Raw genomic sequence first — 19,279 nt, 5'->3', positions numbered from 1 at the left:
GATTTGGAATAACAAGATATTCTATAAAGACACAATTCATGAATCAAGAAACGTGAACCACTCAACATCTTAACATGTATGATGACATCGTTTCTGATTAGTAACTCCAAGATCAAAACATCGGTTGTCATTGAATTTTTCACATTTTTCATAATAAATTGTTGTTGTGGTCGAGACACAAGGGAAGCAACTTCCCATGCCATGGTATAAAAGACATATCTAACCAACAAACATAACAGATTACCATGACTTGCAGTGAACAAAACTACAATCTAGTTGACACCGGAATCTATATCTAATTGTAAGGACTTTGTAGACGCCAATGCTATAGGTGTGTGCCAAATGAAGTAGCGGCTCAGTGTCTCTTGGATTTCAGTTCGCTTCTAGATTGCATCATAGCTGAAAGCTTATTAACCTCGTATAACAATCCTGCGGAGAACAAGAAGCTGAAACAAAAACATTTCACGAGTTAAGTTCATTCCAAAATCAAAGCATTTCACAGAAACAATATCCTCAGGCAGAAAATCAATTATTATTTACAAAACATTAAAAGACCCCCAACTCAGTTAGCAAAGAAAAAAAGTACACAAGCTAGATGCTATGTAGAAAGAACAGCAGAACTCCATGATGGAGAAAAGTTTTAATTCATGTGTTGATGGTATTACTAAACTAGAGTAATTGACAAATGAGAATACATAGTAACACCGAATGGCATGTTGCTCACTTGCTCTTGTTGGTAGATTCACAAAAACCATAAAAGCAGTTTTTTTGCATAGGCTGTATGCAGATAGGTTTTAGGGAAAAAAAATAGCGAACACGACTCATAAGCCCTCATCATATGAAAACTTTACTATTAACATCTCCCATTAATATGTAAATAAATAAGATTTTACTCTTTGGCTTTGGATCAAAATGGACGAGATAGAAAATGGCTCAGTAAATTGTACTCTTAATATTTCCTAGTTCAGCTAGGATTATTGCTTTACAGATCAAAGGTCAAATGGAAACAACCTTTCTATATGTAAACAAGAATAAGGTTATGTCCCTAAACTCACTAGCTATTGATGGGAGTCTCTTCGGTATTGGCCAATTGTCTGGGCTCTTCAAGTCATCATAGACATTAGTCATTACCACACCATTGGCTCCACTGCCCTTTCGACCTCTCACACCCTCCCCCCCCCCCCCCCTCTTTTTTACCCCACCCCATCATTTCCCCCTCCCCAGTGATGGCTCTGCCTTCTCTCTCCTTGGTCCATTGCATTCTCCTGGCCACTTCACCTTTCCCCCATTCTACCCTCATCAAACCAATCACTAGTAAGTTTTTGCCTCCTAGTGGCTGTTCAAGCTCTCCCTTATTGCCTCACTTTTTCGACCAAACTCAATCAAGAGTCAAGACCTCTTTCTTTACTTAAGTCTCTCAGTGCTATCCTAACAAGTCAGTGAAAAATAGAAAACCAAAACCATTTCTTTCAAATAAAATTGGCAGAATTTTGGACAAATGTGATGCAAAAAATAAACTCAAGCAGTGATCTTTTGCCTCAAAATCCTTGAAATTATCAGAACACGTTAGACCTGATTTTGATTCATCTAAACTATATTTTAATGAAATTCAGGCCTTATTGGAACTTATCACCCTAATCAAAATTTGTTCAATCTAAATTTTCTCTGCTTATGTGAAAGAAATGAAATCCTCAGTTGAACATTTTCAACCTAGAAAATCTAACTGTTTATAAGAAAGTTCTAGCAATCTTCTAAAAAGCAATTGGAGAACGGGGTAATCTAGTTTCATGTTTTTCCGTATCATGCATAGCTTGCAAGAATGAATAAATGTACTAAAGAATAATATGGAACTCTAAATTTTGGACCAAGATCCTGCATCAAATTTAGTTGCTAAAAGGAACCTTTGAAAGGTCTATAAGAGTAAAATGGTCAATCTAATATTACCTTAATGATGCCCAATCGACTCATTTAACTAGAAAGCCAGGCTTATAATGGAGATTTATTCTTTATAACTCTTTCAATGAAATCCAAAATATTACACGAGAATTTATTTTAGACGATAAAGATAAGTCTTACAAGTGTGAAAGCAATTTAAAGTGAAAAAAAAAAATACTAACAGTATGGAAAGTTTTAACCCTATTTTGAACAATTCAAACATATATATATATATATATATATATATATATATATATATATATATATATATATATATATATATATATATTTTGAACTTTAAAAATACCACAAAGTAATTTTCAAGATAAGATAAAGGAGCATGAATAAAATAAAATTATTTAAGAGCACGAGCAAATAAATGCTTTGTGAACCTTAAAGAATGAACATTCCTCACTCATTTGCCAACCAAATTTGAAAATGTTTTCAGATTTAGTTTATTTGTTAAATTAACTAAAAAACAGAAGTGTAAGGTTATATAAGTTTGGACAACAAATATGTTTATGGAAAACTTTCATTGTTTATATTGTATTGTCAAAGAAGCTTGGCCCAAAGGTGTCATTATCTACTGCACTCTCTTGATGCTGCTATGTATTCTATATCCCAACAGGTAGACCACCCTTTAAAACATTAACAATAAATCACATGCCCCTTGTCCATCTAAAGTTTGAAAGCACACTTAAAATATATGCCCATACATTAAGATTAAAGCATATTCACTATGTAGCTCAGACTTGGGTATTGTGTCTAACTTGGCCATTTCATGAATAATTTCCATATATTTGGCCCAAAAGAATGCTCAAAGTATCCTATCCATGTCCAAGGATCCAACATGGGTACTAAAAATAAATTGAAGAGTTCGAGTAAAATAGATTACACATGTTGACTCACTTTTTATTTGTAATTAAATCAATGTAAAAAAAAATCAAACAATCAATTTTTAAAATTGTACGATTAATTTGCATACCATGTTGTGATACAAACTCGGTGGACAGTACCAGCAACAACAAGAGCGACTAATTCAGCAACTATAACTGCAAAAAAGAAAAATAAAAATATTAATGCCAAGCATTACAAAATAGTTCATATTATCAACTTTTTTTTCTTACACTAAGTTTGGATAGCATTTGTTAAAGGAAAGTGAGAACAGGAAAGGAGAGGGGAAATGGGAAATACAGGGAAGAGAGGTGAGGGAATGAAAGTGTGAAGAAAGGGATGTGAGGAAATAAATGAGCTTAGAAACTCCTTCCAATTATTTACAACATTGGAAGAGCTTAGTTTATTTAAAGGGAAGGAAAATAGATCCTTCCAACTCCCTTCTCTTACAAACATGGGAAGTTGAATCCCCCACTTTCTATTTGGCCTCCAAATTACCCTAACCTGACACACTCTTGACGTGTACCTTCTGTATGATTTTCTTTGTTCAACATTTCTATATGTTCGACAAAGCTTCATAGGGACAACTTACTCCCCACAAAGAAATATATTCTCCGTTCAAATAAGCAGATCATAGCACAACAAAAGAAAGATTGAATTTACCAGCACCCCACCCAGTTTTGGTGCCACTGGACTCTTGAAAATTCGCAATGAACTGCAGTAGAAAATAAACAAACAGAAACACATATTACTAATCAAGCTAAAATTACGTCACATGCAAGACCAAATATCTCATAGTATTAGAACTAGAGCTCAAACAAATGAAAAATTAGATGGAAAACTCACAATGAAGAAGAAAAGAAACAATAGAGAACTAATGAACCCTCCAAGAATGGTGAATAACTCTGATGATGCTAGCTTCCCTCTATAGATCACTTCAAGTGAAAGAACCACAGTGAACATAAGAAAAGAGAGCAGCATCGAATTTCCGGTGCTCGCCATTGCCCTTCACTCAAGAGGAGAAAATAGAAAACTTAATAATATGAAATTACAGAATAACCACCACAGCAATATAGCACTGACTCAAACAAACGCAGTGTCATTAATCGGAACAAGACATCGTATTCAAGCGAGGTAGCAATCTAGTTTTATTCCGACTGATATCGATCATAGTAATAGATGACTTAACACTCAGTTGATTATAATGCCACTTTGAATATCCCTACAACGTTTCAAGTGCGAAAATTACTACCTATCTACATTGCTTATAAGTGCTAAATATCTAGGTCTACCTAAATTCAGATCAATTCCATAATAATGATATCAAATCATCAGAATTACAACTACTTTCAACAGATGTATCAACCAAAACCTAAATATAAGAACAATAATTAATCAATGATGTTTGATATTAATTCAGCTAATCATCAACAAATTAGTAAAATATACGTCAAATTTCACGCAATTAACAAGATAAACAGCCAATTTAGGGGAGAAATCTGGAAAATGTGCGAGAAATTAAAGCAATCAACTAGATAATTAAAAGCAATCAAACAGACATTCGAAAAATGAATCATCTATAGTTTGAACAGTTACATCAAATGGATCAAAGAATTTGAATACGAAAGCAGTGCGAATTTTGAAGAGAGATTGAGGAACTCACCAATCAAATCGGCAGCACAAGACAAGAGAGAGAGTGTCAGAGGTGTTGGAGATGAAAGGTATGGAAATTAAAACCTCACGTATTGTGGATTTCTGGAAAAAAAAAAAAGAGTTCTCGAGGGTGATATAGTAATTTCATCCGTACTTTTATTTTAACCGTGGGAAAAGGGCTGAGCACCGGTCCAAAACCGGACTGGAATAGATCGAAACTGGATTGGATTGGGACCGGAATCGGAATTTAGAAAATACAAGGAGCGGGACAGGACCAGTTAATTTTGATCAGGGTTCGGTTTGGACCTGAATTTTTCGATTTGATACGGTTTGATTTTGGACCAATTTAACTGATTTGGCAAATTTGTTTTCAAAAAAAGTTGCAATTTAATAAATGGAAATTTTGTCAGATAACACCTTTTAAGAGTGATTTGTTGTAAGAATACACCTCATAATTTTTTTTTTTTTTTTTTTTTTTTTTTTTTTTTTTTTTTTTGTGAAAACACACCTAATACCACTTATTTTTTGTATGATAACATCTAAGGGTGGTTTTAGGCGTATTGACTTGGTTTAACGGCGTTGACCACCACGTGTGAGTCACGTGCGCCAATTTACCCCCCCTCCCGGCCCTTCTAAAGTTTTACCCTTTCTTTCCCAACAATTCTATTTTCTGTTTCCTCTCAATTCTACTTTGTATGATGATTATGCCCTTATCCTCTCACTCACTCTTAATTTTTTAAGAAACCTAAAATGGCAATTTAAATCAGATTTTGCCTTTATGTGAGATTATGAAATTTCGATCCGACAAGACGATTACTATATCTATAGGCAAAGCTACATCTACCCAATGTGATTGCCTATCTAAGTTGGATTGCCTTAAAGTGAAATTATGAGCTTTCGTTCCAATAAATCGTCTCCTCTTTACTTACGTACAAAGCTACATCTACCCATTGGGTAAACTACCCACTACTAATACACTAATAAAATATCATAAATCCCGTGAAGTTAGATTCCACTATCACTACTCTTTATCAATAACTTAATAATCTATACGGAAGTTTTAAAATGATCAATTTATACCAAAGGTTTCTTATAAAAACATTTTGCATTTTCAAGATATCACATCTTATCACATAAAACAAGTACTAGCTTGTGAAGTCATGAGCATAAAAATAACGAGTAATTTATGAACATAAATAAACGAGTTTTTCATTAACTTATTTAAACTAATATGTCTATTGTTCATGTTCAAGTTCAAGTTCTTTAACGAGCTTCAAAAATTTCACTCTTCCCATTTATTAAACAAACAAATACAAACGAGTTTCAACCGAGCTCAAACTTAAATAGTCCATTGATTGACTCGGTTCATTTACAACCCCTTGACCTACCTACCCAAAGAATCCTTTTTTTACAAACCCAAGACCAAAAATAGCAATTTTTTCTTGCAAATCATCAAGTCATAAATTTTCTCTCTCCTCTGACCAGTGCAGTGCCCACAACTTCTGGGTTCCAAAATTCCCAGATCTAATAACATCTTTGACATTTCCCCATAAATCCCCATCACAATCACACCCCATTATCTCTCTCTCTCATCCTCCTTCGATCTCTCCGTCATTCCCTTTCCCTTTCCCCCCTTCTCATTATATATACACCTCCATTCATTCCAAAATGTCTCACTTTCACCATTCCTCAAAACCCTTCTTTCAATACCAAACATGACCTCCGATTCCCTCCGTAACAGAAAACCACCCCTCAACGGTAATAGTAACGATAACAGTAACGGTAACGGTGTTTGCTACAGTGACGGTGACAGAATGACGGTGATGAAAGGGAAGAAAGGAGGATTAAAGGGGTTTATGGAAACGGCGTCGTTTATGAAGTGGGGGATTGATGACGTGGTTGGGGTGTTGAAGTATCATCCAATGCCCTGCTTTTTTGCGGTGGCGTTGCTTTTCTTTATGGGTGTTGAGTATACTTTACGCATGATTCCGAGCGATTCTCCGCCGTTGGATGTTGGCTTTGTTGCCACTCGTTGGCTTAATCATGTCCTTTCTACTAGTCCTTCTCTTAATACCCTCCTCGCCGCTCTTAATACGGTATACTAATATTTGTTTATGTTATATATTTCTATTATATATTCGGATGTACCATTATTATAATTTTTTTATCGATCGGGTTTAAATGAGCTGGATGGGAGATAGAAAATTGTTACTACGTGAACGTAGTTATTGTGGCGATTTAAAATAAATGACTGATATTGTATAGAGTGCATTGATGTTTTTAAGGAATAAATAATGATCAATTGATTAAGAGAAGTTAGTTAAGTGACCAGATAATATTGAGTTAGTTGAAGTTTATACCATATTAATATGGGGTTTTGTTCTTGATGAGTTGATGGATGAAATTTTAAAGATTTTTGGTTTTGGGAATATGAAAAATGGAGTATTTTAAAGATTTAATCTTCTTGTCTAATCCATTTGTTAAGAGAAGTTAGTTAAGTGATCATATAATATTGAGTGGATGAAGCTTATACCCTTTCATTCCTTGATTCATATGGGATGTTATCCTTGATGAGTTGATGGATGAAAGTTTGAAGATTATTTGTTTTTGGAATTTTTTCCCTCAATAGTCGATAACTCTAATATATGGACTATGGAAAAGATTTAATTTTCTTGTCTAATTTATTGATTAAGAGAAATTAATGAAGTGATATGAAAATATGTGAAAATATGTTGGACTCTCCTACCTCGGAAAATATGGGATTTTATTTATGATAATTTTTTTTGGGAAAAGCTTTAATTAATTTTCTTGCCTAATCATACTCTTTTTATCTGTCATGTACTCAATTTGGATAGAAAGAAGTATAGATAGGAAAATGGGGTTGAAGTTTTAAAGTATTGGTTTAGGGGATTTGGGGGTTGGGATTAGGTGAATGTCATGTTATAACTTAAATTTTGGGTTGTTCAGTTGATTAATTAATTGATTAAATTTGATAATGATAGGTGTTTGTAGGGATGCAAACTACATACATAGTGTGGGTTTTCCTTGTTGAAGGACGGGTGAGACCTGGACTTGCTGCCTTGTTTATGTTCACTTGTAGAGGAATTCTCGGTTACTCTACTCAACTACCGTTGCCTCAGGTATATTTCTTGTTTTGTCAAACACTTCGTTGTACCTATTTATCTTTAATTTTCGACAAACACCCCCTTAACTATTTTTGTTTAATTAGTCATTTACTAGTGCTAATTTTTATTTATTTATCTCCCGTTTTAACAATTCTGTTTGTAATTACTCGTGTTGGCTGGCTTAGTCTTGTGGGCGCATAAATATGATAACTGAAGATTGAAACCTGTTTACACTTTGTCTTTGAATGATTTACGTGTTTGCTCTTACCACGGAGAGTAAAATTAGTGATTAAATATGAATCAAATAATTGAAGGTTGATGCTTGAAGACTTGTTGGAGAAGAAGAATGGTTGATATGATGAAGTACACCATTGTGGCCTACTGGCCTTGTGGGACAACATTACAAATTTGAAATTATACAATCATTCTCTTGTCATAACATTCAAGTTCTGTCATTCGACTTGTCTACGTATGACAGAATTAACTATTACTAGTACTAGATGTTGCTAAATCCCTCTTTAAAGGCCGCCTTACTAGTTGTAGCATGAACTAACTACTCTATAAAGGCCGCCTTACTAGTTGCATGAAAAAACTCCCTCTTTAATAGCCAACCTTTTTGGTTAATTGTAGCATTTATTTGCTACCTTCTTCTTTAAGTGCCCCACCGTTTGGTAGTTTCTGTTGTTTAGTAATTTTCTTTTGTGTTGTAATAGTACTATTTATAGAAGGTGGTAGTATATTAATGAATCAGCAATCAGAGGATATGGTTCATTGAATATATTTCACAGCATTGTACTTCTTGTTACCTGTATTTATTGTCATATTTGGAAGATGAAAGAAATTGCAATAAAGTTCATGTGGTTGCAAACCTCTAATTTTTTAGCTTCTCCCATGTTCCTTGTTGAGAAATTTTACCTACCCTAGCTGGCCAATTGGGACCATAGTTTTAGTTTTTTCGTTATGGTTGTTCTATCTTTTTTGGAGGGGGTAGCAGAATATTTAAAATAGATCTACATTGACCTACAATAGCAAGATGTTAAGCGTCCTGTTGCATTGCCAGTGTTATTGGCTTTTGGCTCTTCTGTGTGTTATTGCCATACAACTTTCATATCCCATACCATAGTCCGGAAAAAGACTTTTATTGCTTTCACGTTCATGACCGCACGTAGCAAAGGAAACAAGCTAGGGGATAGGTGATTATGCTTAAGATTAAGACTGAAATATGATTATGTTATTATTAGCCATGCCAATGATACATCTTCTTGGCATGAGCTGATTTAGCCAGTTGTTCCCACCCTAAAATTTTTAGCTGTCATAATGTGGATTAAACCTTATATTGTTGTCCTTTGTTGTCAGGATTTCGTGGGTTCAGGAGCAGATTTTCCGGTAGGAAATGTATCTTTCTTTTTGTTCTACTCAGGGCACGTTGCAAGCGCTGTGATTGGATCTTTAGACATGAGGCGCATGCAAAGAAAGGGATTGGCATGGACATTTGATTTTCTTAATATCTTGCAAATAGTTAGACTGCTTGGAACAAGAGGTCACTACACAATTGATCTAGCTGTTGGTGTAGGAGCTGGCATGTTATTCGACACTCTTGCTGGAAAGTACGAGGAGAGCAGGAAAATTTCAGCAGCACCTTCCCCTACTAATGGCGTCTACTCTTCAATAAGGTAGTTTTAAATAGAATACGAGGGATGGCTGGGCAGAATAGGTCCAGGAGATGTATGCATAAAAATGTAAGTTGGTGCTTGAGTTCAGTCTTATTTAAAACTAAAGCTAGATGTACATTATTGAGTTTTGGCTAACCTCAAAGGGTTCTTTCATAATATTAAATTGCATTTTGTTGATATATTCTTTTTTTTTTTTTTTTTTTTTTCTGCTCACGAATGTACAAGCTTACAGCAACTTCAACCATTGCGATTTAAATTTACGAATTTCTCTAGTTCTCTATTCTGAAGTCTGCTGCTGTAAATCTAGCTGAAGAACTGAAGGAGGTTTTTTTTTTTTTTTTTTTTTTTTTGGCATCCAATATGTTAGGTCTAACAGAGTTTCAATTTTTTGTTGACTTATAGGTATCAGGGTATAGACTGTTGTTTGGTGACATTAAATGCCAAGTGTTTCTACTTTTAACTACTCATATTAGTCGTGTAGGAATATTTTTTCCGTTTCACTAAAATTGCAACAACTTGTACTCAACGGAATATTTTAGGCAAGAGGATAGAGATTAGAGAAGAAGCAAGTGGGTTTTAAGAAAGGTGTTGTGTGTATCCATAGTATAGACTATAGACAGACATCAATAGTTCATTACCATACTCTACGATTTTAATTCGAAGAACAATCTTTTACAGTAAATTTTACTACGTAGCTTCTATATCCAGTTGTAGTAATTCTTTGATATAACAAGAAGATAGGTGGGTTCATCTGCTCTGATATTTACAGTATATGAGACATTGTACTCAAAATTATTGATCCTCTGAATCTGAATAAGGGGGACATGACCCGTCATCTACGTTGGCAAGTGGGTCAAACAAAGGCGAGCTTGGATCTAGGCATCCCGGTACAAGGTCCAAATTACAGCGATCACCCTTCATGAAATACAGTTATAGCTGAAGTTAGAATATGCCTTCTTAAACAGAGTTCAAACTTCACTATTATAAAAGGCTTGGACAAAGATATGAACTGCATCACTTACCCCTTCTGCGGTCAGATTGCCAGCAATGGCACATCTTGTGATGACAATGTTTGCGTCTGGAAAGATTGCCTTGTCACAAGCACCCTCTTTGCTCAACTCTTCTGCTAGGCCCTGTATTGTATTATAAAAACCAGTCAGAAATCTGTTATAGGATTAATGTTAACAATGAATGCAGGTATTGTCACACTTTGACGAACACATCAGGTATCACCAAGCCAAACGCTGTCCATAATCAAATTTTTTGGTTTTTTTGTTACTGATTGCAATACATTTTAGTTTTTTCTAGCATTAAGGTACATCACTGTGGTGCTAACGATATTAAGCTATGTAAAATTTGTTTGCTCTGAAACAGGCCGTGAAACTTGTCAGTTTGACCAGATACGGTAGTCAGGGCACTGCACTGACAGGTCTGACACATCTCAACTGACAGACGATTTCAGTTTTATAGAAGTCAGAACTGTCATTCATCCCATTCTGTACTGTTACCTGAACTCAGATTTATGTTTCTATTAATGTTACGTATATTCTTTCCGAAGTGGCTTATTATTTAGGGACGAAAGGAGTATGTACGCATACATGACCACTAGACACTAGCTATATCAGAAAGACCTATGTGCTTGAGTTTTTCATGTCCAACAAAGTTTGTCAAAGAGTGCTTGCTAGTTTGCATGGATTCTAGTTTTAAGTGGTAATGCACATTACTGTTAGCGATTTCCTTATTTCAGCAACTATACATACAGTACTGCACATCTCTCAGTTACCATCTAGTGTATTGTACTATATAAATCTAATACGAAGTATATGAATTATAATTTTGATGTTGTCAATAAGTTCTAGTCCACATTCCGAATCCTAGCCTGTAAGAAATTTAGTTTCTTGACTTTATTATGCTATTTGTTGAACATTTATACATTCATTGATGGCCAAACTTCAGCAAAAAAGAGCCTTAAGATTACCTCATTAAAGAAACTGACTGGTTTGTTTTGCAAACCCCTGGGAATTTGAAACTGCAGTCTGTAAGGACCATCCCATTCGGAACCGTTGGTAAAGGAGAAAATCAAGTTCATAGCTGACATTATACATCACATGATTGTATATTAGCAAGAAATAACCAAAGGTTACCAAAGAAAGGTGAAGTGGTGAGATAAAATACAAACCGTGCTTGGGAATGCATATTTGAATGGTATAGATCGGAGCATCAGCTTTGCCTCTCGATTTTTTGAGCATCGCTCTTGGCTCACCACCACACATAATTGGCTGATTAAAACCACCTGTGGAATCAGATCAAACATTAACATTATATGCCGGAAAGGTGTGATTGGAGCTGCACAAAGTATCTGATAAGGGAAACACATTACCATTAAAGGCAATTCCGAATTCTTCATTAGGCTCAAGTTTAGCAGCAGCTGGATTGTAAAAAATTCTGAGTCTTTCTCCCTATCAGTATAACAACTGTGTTTGTCAGGTGAATGATCTAATGTGTAGAATTAAGTACAACGAGGCGATGAAGATATATACCGCAGTTGGAGGAAGGCCGTTCATGGTTTTCCAAAACACAGGAGCTACTCCGAGCTCAAATTCAGCCCATTTAGGCAGCACAAACCTACACAAAGCGAAAATTGAAACAGAAAATATACATCAGGTTGTTGCAGTGACTCAGTGAGTAATTCATGAAGAATATACATGCTACATATGAACATGATATGCTACATATCAAAGGATTATGTATTATGTAATCTCCTAAATTAATTTGTACAAGAGAATGGGTATACATACTCCTTTGTCTCATCTTTAGGACTTGTTGCGACAGCTGCTTCTGTCGCAACAGCTCTAACTTGCCGATCCTTGATGCTAATGACTCTGTTTCGTGTTATAGAATTCTCGCGCAGTGGAGTACCAACAAAATTATTACCTGCATTGAGACATAATTATCATTTTCAGCATTTGAAGGTATGGATTTTGGTCTAATATTACATTTTACTGATACAGATAAACAATCATGATCTGAAATTCACAGAAATACTTTGGATATAAATTTAGGAAAATGCTATACATAGCCCTAAGGGCTACATATAAACATTTAATTTACTCTTGAAAATTGTTTAAATTTAGAAAATCATGACAAAACCACACTAATTACACCGATTTGCGCGTGTTTTTGTCATGAATTTCTAACTTTATACATTTTCCAAGAGTAAATTCAATGCTTATATATAGCCTTAAGGGCTATGTATAGCATTACCCATAAATTTATAATAGATAGACAGATAGTTACCTAGAAGCAGACTACCGGAGCTTCCATTACTAACCGGAATAAGCTGTTTTGACACAGCAAAAATCGCGGTAGCTGCTGTTGCTGCCATTGATCACTCAGTTACTTGGAGTTTCAACTCAAATTTACTGGCTTACTTTTGTTTACAAATTTTGGTACAGAATTTAGTTCAACACTTTGATGGGAGATATAAGAGGGTGTTAATAGCAAATAACACATTGATGTGTTGAAATTGGATAAGAGAACAAGAAAGAACCACACAAAATCAGGCAAAAATATCTCTTCAATGACAAACATGCAGACAAAGAAGTCAATGTATGTGTGTAACTGTCAAATTTGAACAACGTCAAAAAATCCACCTTAAAATATCTAAACACAAGTGTTGAATATCTAGGAAGATATATAATTGGTGGATTTAAGTGGGTGCTAAGGCGAAAGACCAAAGGGTAATAGTGTACAAAGACATACTAATACAAGATTAATGAATCCATTGCGTTTTGAGTTTGATTCTACAAGCAATTACAAGTATTTCTTTTGGTTCGGGCTGGGTCGTATACTCGTACGGATACTGAGGTACAAACAATTTGATCGAGTAGGGTTTTAGAGTCGGTATAGGGGAGTTGCTTGCAACGGAGTACACATAACATGTAACATGTAAGCTACCCTCGAGGGTTATTTAAGGACGTGACCACCCAATTATTAGTTTGTGCACCAGGGTCCGGTGCACAGTGCTTCTTGTGCTCCCAATAAAAAAATTAAGGCACGTATAATTCCATATAAGACAAAAGGACATAAACCCTTAAAGTACAAAAGAAATAAAATGAATGAACATTGACCATTAAAGCAACAAGAAGATAGAATTTAAACGCAAAGAACAAGTCCTATCTCCATACTCAAAGAATATGTAGTTCAAACCCAAATAATATGTTCATTTTTTTTTTTTTTAAAAAAAAAAAGTCATATTAAGAACATTAATTTTAAAAAAAAACATATGTTTTGTACTTCAAAAATCAAAACCGAAAAACATGTAATTTGGTTGTTATTTGATCGGGTGCATCATGACCATTGTGCAACCGGGTGGCCGGGTACACCATGACCATTGTGCACCGGGGCACACCAAATACGGAGTAGTAATTTACTGTAACCACCAACTTAGCTTCCTACCAATCCGTCGGAATGGTTAATACCCAAATTTTGTGGGTCCAAATTTATGGGGCCTTTAGCCTGCATATACATGGGCCTTGGGTACCAATATAATATCCTGCACCAGGGTCCAAATAAATATCATCGGAAGTTTGGAACCATTTTATAACATCTTCATGACCTCATCAATTGCCAGTTTATTTGCTACTAACTTAGACGGAAATAATTCTCATTTATTAAGTGGACTTTACAAAATTAACTTATAAGAAAGTCGGAAGAGCAAATTTTCTCGAATGCAAAGAGTTTTATCCTTGCAAGTTAGTGTAAGTTGATGATATTTGAGTAATTGGCTTCTAAATTTGCAGCAAATTTTATTTAGAATTGTGTTATTCCAACACAAATTAATACCCCGTGTTAGATATTTAAAAATAGCTTTTTAAAACATAATAAAACTTTATATTTATTTGTCTTATTTGAAGTTTTATGTTAATCAATCAAATTCAAACTCTTATGTCATCGTAGATTATATATAGATCTAAGATTTGGCAGAAGAAGAGACCTAGCGTTTTCCAAATTCAAATTTTGTATGTATACACATTTATTCTATTTTAAATATTCCACGTTTCATCCTAATTGTGTTAACTAAGTAGTATTACAGAGTATATTAAAACTTGATAGAGTATAAAACATATTTCTAAGCCTCAACCATCAGCTTAACCTTTTGGTTAGTTTGGCCCTTTAACATGGTATCATAGCTATAATCAACTTACTACATGTTATATGCAAGAAAATCCATGTTTAATTGTATTTATAAAAAGTATGCATTATGCAATAATATTTTTTAAAAATGTTAAATTAAAATCTAAAGGAATTATAATTATTTTAGGAAGACAACAATTAATCAACGCAAGAGTGACTTATTTGTTAATAAATAAAATTTGTCCTCTCTCAAACGTCCCTCACATCAAAATATATTACTTCCTGATTTCATTTCAATGGTTTTTTTTAAATTTTTTTAAATTTTTTAAATTTTTTTAAATTTTTTATTTTTTTATAATTATTTTATTTTAGTCAAACTCGATCTAAACACATTCTCTTCTGTTATGTTTTTTAAAAATATCTATATTCCATCATTTATCTTTACTATTTATCTTTACTATGGAGTATCACATAACAATATTATTTTTTTTGACACAATACCATCTAAAACTAAGAAAAACAACGTGCATATAGTTCATCACGTAGGCTAAAAAACTACTCCAAGTTTTAATTACAAATTACAAAATATGAATGGAAAACATGAGGTTCAAAGAGACGACAAGTGGCATACACATTTTACGTAATGTAAGTTACGCATGTAATCGTGTATTTCTTACCCCATAATCTAGCTATCAATCCACATTAGACAACTTACATTTCTCTATCAAATCTTTTGGCTATTGAAACGAACCTTATGATTGAATTAAAAATAACCTCTCTAAACTCCTTAAAAACCTATATAAATATAAAATCTATGAATAATCTAAGTCACAATAACAAATAACACCCATTTATTTCATGGCTATAATGTCATCAACCTCAAACACCAAACTAAACCCATCTCCCATAAGCCTTCCCTCAAATGAGGAAAGTGTAAGGAAAAGATCACCGAGTTTAGAACCGGATTTGGAACCAGAATTGAGATCGTATTCACATAGAATATGGCGGTCTAATGTTGTAGTGAAGAACCCAAGGAATGTGTTTGCGGAATGGAAATGGGAATCCTTATCAGTTGGGACATTAAGTGCAGTTGTGATTATTCATGTGTTAGCTCTTTTTGCACCATTTACATTTAATCGGGTGCATTTTGGGTGGCTATAGTACTATCTTTGGTAACTGCATTATTTGGTATTTGTCTTTCATATCACCGGAATTTGACTCACAAAAGTTTCAAGTTACCCAAATGGCTTGAGTACTTCTTTGCTTATTGCGGGGCCTTAGCACTCCAGGTTGGTTACACTCGGAAATAAGTGTCACATTATCAAGTTGTTTAGTCGCGTCAAATTGATATAGCAAAAAGGGTTCAATAGTTAAATTAAATAAAGATAAAGGACCACAATATTATGGTGATATTTTTTGTCTTTTTCTTATGAAATTTGGTTTAATATGATTTGTTTTAATTTGATTATTAATTTTTTTTTCAGGGGAGTCCAATTGATTGGGTGAGCACACACAGATTCCACCATCAATTTTGTGATACGGAGCAAGACCCACATAGTCCTCTTGATGGATTTTGGTTCAGCCACATGAATTGGTTGTTTGACGCTAACGTAATTATCGAAAGGGTAATGTTTTACTATAGGAAAATTTGTTCGAAAATGCATAATTATTTCACATTTTAAACAACTAAGAGTAAACTTAGCTAAAGATATTTCAATTTATCAGTATTTTGTCAATTAATTAATATGAACAGATAAATGATAATTACATACCAATATTGGACATTATACGAAGAAATGTATGAACTTACTATATGATGATCATCAATTGAGGTTCATATTCACTTAATCATTTGCACATTTAAGTTGTTCTTGACGTATGAAGCTTCATCCCGATGTATATAATTATATATATGTGACTATTTGTTTCGTGTTTTATACATCATAAAGAGTAATTACTAAGTTAGAACCTCTCTTGCTTGATTGTGAAACGAGTATTTTAATTAATATCTAGATAATTTGTTCGTTTTGCAGTGTGGTGAGCCAAACAATGTAGGAGACCTAGAGAAGCAAGCATTCTACAGATTCATGAAAAGAACATACATTTTGCACCCAATAATTCTTGGAGGAATACTCTATGCTTTTGGAGGATTTCCTTACGTTGTTTGGGGAATGGTAATTATATTATTTTAAGCATTCACACTTTATATATTATGTTGTGCAAAGTTTAATATCTTTTGTTAGATAATCTTAGCTTCAAAGTTATGGAGTAGCCGCTATTATCTTTACTTATTAAGTGGCACACGAAATGCGTAGCTTAATATGCATGGTGTAGGTCATTAATTAGGTGTGATAAATAATTAATTGCATGACTTCAAAAGCATGAATGAAAACTTTAAGTTTAATTTTGACTTTTGTCCATAAATATGAGTAGGACGCATTAAATTAGGGTTAATCTATCTTTAGAAAATCAATGAACAAAGATAAATACCTTGCGTTCACAGTCTAAAATTAATAAAAAGTCAAACATTTTACTTATTTTTTTTTATAGAAAGTGGTCGGCCACTCGGCCTAATTGTTGACACTTTGAATGTATATATACGGAGTATATAATTGTGTAGCAAGTAATTTACAAACAAAGATATGCATATCATTAATTAAATACATGTATGTTAAATAATGATATTTATTTCTCGATCTGGCCTAAGAAAATTTTTGTTTTTTAATACAGGGAGTGAGGACTACATGGGTATATCACATTACATGGTTTGTGAACTCTGCTAGTCATATATGGGGAGAACAAGCTTGGGATACTGGTGACCTGTCAAAAAATAATTGGTAATACGTTCGACTTTAACTTTTTTCAACAATTTTGTAACTATATATGCATTTCTATGTCTCTACATAGCTTGGCATGCATATCATTAGCTTGTACTAATTAAAGTTGTGTGAATATGAAAATTCATCAGGTGGGTGGCAATGCTTACATTCGGAGAAGGTTGGCACAACAATCATCATGCATTTAAATACTCCGCAAGGCATGGCTTTGAATGGTGGCAAATTGATATGACTTGGTATGTCATAAGGCTTCTTGAAGTTGTTGGTTTGGCCAATGATATTAAGCTTCCTAGTGAGGCTCATAAACAACGCTTGGCATTTAAAAGTGAGGGAATAACATCTTGATGAGTGTTAAAGGAACCATGAATGGACATGTCTTGCTTGTGAATTATGATGGATGCAAATTTATTTGTCACATTGATAACAGTTTCAATATCACTACTGTAAAACACGATAATTAATTACAGATAAGGGGTGGAAAATGTAAATCTTACAGTTTGTGCTATAGTTCTTTCTAATTAATATATAAGTACTTAGTATATCTTATGTAATTCATGTATTCAAGTACATAGCACATTTACTCGATCTATTCGATCTTTTACCTAGTTTAATAGTTTAAATAAGTTTATAATATTTGGATCATGCCATTCATATGATTTCAAGCAAATTAAGGGTCAAATGCTCATCACAGATCAATTTTATCAGGTTTATAACTAAAGAAACAATCAAACAAGCATCTAGCTAGTATTGTTTTCATAATGTTACAAATAATATGCATTTTCAAGGGACTTAATAAAAGCATGTCACATATATAGACTTAAATTAGTTCGTTACTCTGGCAGAAGATTTTAGATACGAAAGGGTATGTATGGGAGTGTATGACTAGCAAACACTAAACTTAGCTTGAAATTTTTTGGATAAGAGATCATGAAAAAAGAACCACACAAAATCACGAAAAGATATCACTCTTCCAAAATTCCAATGCCAAACATGTAGACAAATTAAAAAGTTGTTAATGTGTGAACTGCTAACAACGTAAAAGCTACGCCTCAAAATATCTAAAACAAGTGTGGATTAATTATAAGATTTAATGATTTAGTAAAGGTATAACTAAGAATATATGGATATGCAAAGACCCCTCTCCATATTCTTTACTTTATCTCAAACACTCATGTCAGATCCTCAATACTTAAATATGAGCATGATATTTTGACTCTTTATTTTAGACCAATATCATGAAATTTTTTGACACATGCATGGGATATAGTCGAGTCAGACAATTGAACACATACTCATGTCAAATGTGGATATCCATATTTGAACAACGTAGTTTATATGTGTTGAGCTATCTTGCTGATGTGGCAAGTTTGTTAGATAGTGGGAAGTTTGTTAGAAAGTTTGTTATTTTGTAACAAACTCTTTCTAGAAGTTTCTTGTAGCTTGCTTTGATATATATTCTTCTTCTGCTTCCTTTTGTAAATTATCATCTCATAATCAAAAATACCAAAATTAATTTTACTTGTTTTCTCTCAATTTTCTCTTCCTCTGCTATTTTGTTCATGGTATCAGAGCTGCGATTTCTGTTTTTCGTTGATTTCTTCGTTTGATTTCTGTTCTTCCGCTTGATTTCTTCTCGATTTCTTCTTCTTCTCTATTTGATTTCTTCTGTTTTCTCTTGATTTCTGGTCTTCTTTTGACCTAATTCTTCGATTTCGATTGATTTCTAATGGCGATTGGTGAGAATTCTCAGAGCATGAATTCGTCTGGAATTAACTTCAATGATCCGTATTATCTCAGTAATGGAGATCATCCTGGAATGCAGCTAGGAAATCATATCTTAACTGGTTCGAATTTCCTCAATTGGAGTAGAACTGTGAAAATGGCGTTGATTGCCAGAAACAAGCTTCAATTTGTTGATGGAACGCTTCCTATGCCTGATACTACTTCTGATGATTACCAGAAGTGGATTCGTAATGACTATATGGTGATGTCATGGATTCTTAATTCCATGGATAAGGTACTTGCT

At 33.8% G+C, this 19,279-nt stretch overlaps 3 protein-coding genes and 1 pseudogene across 4 annotated transcripts; 2 read left to right on the top strand and 2 right to left on the bottom strand.

The window, feature by feature from the left end:
- Positions 1-41: 41 nt before the first annotated feature.
- LOC145620630 (uncharacterized) lies at positions 42-4,594 on the bottom strand. The gene is made up of 5 exons (XM_081675331.1): positions 4,493-4,594; positions 3,676-3,835; positions 3,493-3,544; positions 2,921-2,987; positions 42-446 (listed from the first exon to the last, which is right to left on the bottom strand). The coding sequence occupies exons 2-5, from the start codon at positions 3,829-3,831 to the stop codon at positions 356-358; spliced, it is 366 nt and encodes a 121-aa protein (XP_081531457.1). The 5' UTR covers positions 3,832-3,835; positions 4,493-4,594; the 3' UTR covers positions 42-355.
- A 1,361-nt stretch (positions 4,595-5,955) lies between these two features.
- Positions 5,956-9,461, top strand: LOC145619222 (phosphatidylcholine:diacylglycerol cholinephosphotransferase 1-like). Its single transcript, XM_081673868.1, has 3 exons — positions 5,956-6,578; positions 7,485-7,622; positions 8,964-9,461. The coding sequence occupies exons 1-3, from the start codon at positions 6,198-6,200 to the stop codon at positions 9,282-9,284; spliced, it is 840 nt and encodes a 279-aa protein (XP_081529994.1). The 5' UTR covers positions 5,956-6,197; the 3' UTR covers positions 9,285-9,461.
- Positions 9,462-12,803, bottom strand: LOC145619221 (protein POST-ILLUMINATION CHLOROPHYLL FLUORESCENCE INCREASE, chloroplastic-like). The gene is made up of 8 exons (XM_081673866.1): positions 12,578-12,803; positions 12,079-12,214; positions 11,821-11,905; positions 11,661-11,739; positions 11,460-11,573; positions 11,259-11,371; positions 10,303-10,413; positions 9,462-10,195 (listed from the first exon to the last, which is right to left on the bottom strand). The coding sequence occupies exons 1-8, from the start codon at positions 12,663-12,665 to the stop codon at positions 10,073-10,075; spliced, it is 849 nt and encodes a 282-aa protein (XP_081529992.1). The 5' UTR covers positions 12,666-12,803; the 3' UTR covers positions 9,462-10,072.
- A 2,459-nt stretch (positions 12,804-15,262) lies between these two features.
- Positions 15,263-17,697, top strand: LOC145620606 (palmitoyl-monogalactosyldiacylglycerol delta-7 desaturase, chloroplastic-like; annotated as a pseudogene). Its single transcript, XR_014108261.1, has 5 exons — positions 15,263-15,705; positions 15,901-16,041; positions 16,450-16,590; positions 17,147-17,253; positions 17,385-17,697. The product of XR_014108261.1 is annotated as a palmitoyl-monogalactosyldiacylglycerol delta-7 desaturase, chloroplastic-like (transcript).
- The last annotated feature ends 1,582 nt before the right edge of the window (positions 17,698-19,279 follow it).

This window comes from Chenopodium album, chromosome 27, assembly GCF_948465745.1.
Source record: "Chenopodium album chromosome 27, dcCheAlbu1.1, whole genome shotgun sequence".
In the NCBI taxonomy this organism is placed as follows: Eukaryota; Viridiplantae; Streptophyta; class Magnoliopsida; order Caryophyllales; family Amaranthaceae; genus Chenopodium; species Chenopodium album.
This window is presented reverse-complemented; position numbering and strand designations above follow the sequence as displayed.

Coding starts and splice junctions, on each gene's coding strand:
- LOC145619221 (XM_081673866.1), bottom strand. CDS start 12,665: ATGGCAGCAACAGCAGCTACCGCGATTTTTGCTGTGTCAAAACAGCTT. Junction 12,215..12,577: donor CTCCGGTAGTCTGCTTCTAG/GTAACTATCTGT, acceptor GTCTCAATGCAG/GTAATAATTTTGTTGGTACT. Junction 10,414..11,258: donor CAGTCAGTTTCTTTAATGAG/GTAATCTTAAGG, acceptor AATACAATACAG/GGCCTAGCAGAAGAGTTGAG.
- LOC145619222 (XM_081673868.1), top strand. CDS start 6,198: ATGACCTCCGATTCCCTCCGTAACAGAAAACCACCCCTCAACGGTAAT. Junction 6,579..7,484: donor TCCTCGCCGCTCTTAATACG/GTATACTAATAT, acceptor TGATAATGATAG/GTGTTTGTAGGGATGCAAAC. Junction 7,623..8,963: donor CTCAACTACCGTTGCCTCAG/GTATATTTCTTG, acceptor CTTTGTTGTCAG/GATTTCGTGGGTTCAGGAGC.
- LOC145620630 (XM_081675331.1), bottom strand. CDS start 3,831: ATGGCGAGCACCGGAAATTCGATGCTGCTCTCTTTTCTTATGTTCACT. Junction 3,545..3,675: donor TGTTTCTTTTCTTCTTCATT/GTGAGTTTTCCA, acceptor TTTCTACTGCAG/TTCATTGCGAATTTTCAAGA. Junction 447..2,920: donor CGAGTTTGTATCACAACATG/GTATGCAAATTA, acceptor TTTTTGTTTCAG/CTTCTTGTTCTCCGCAGGAT.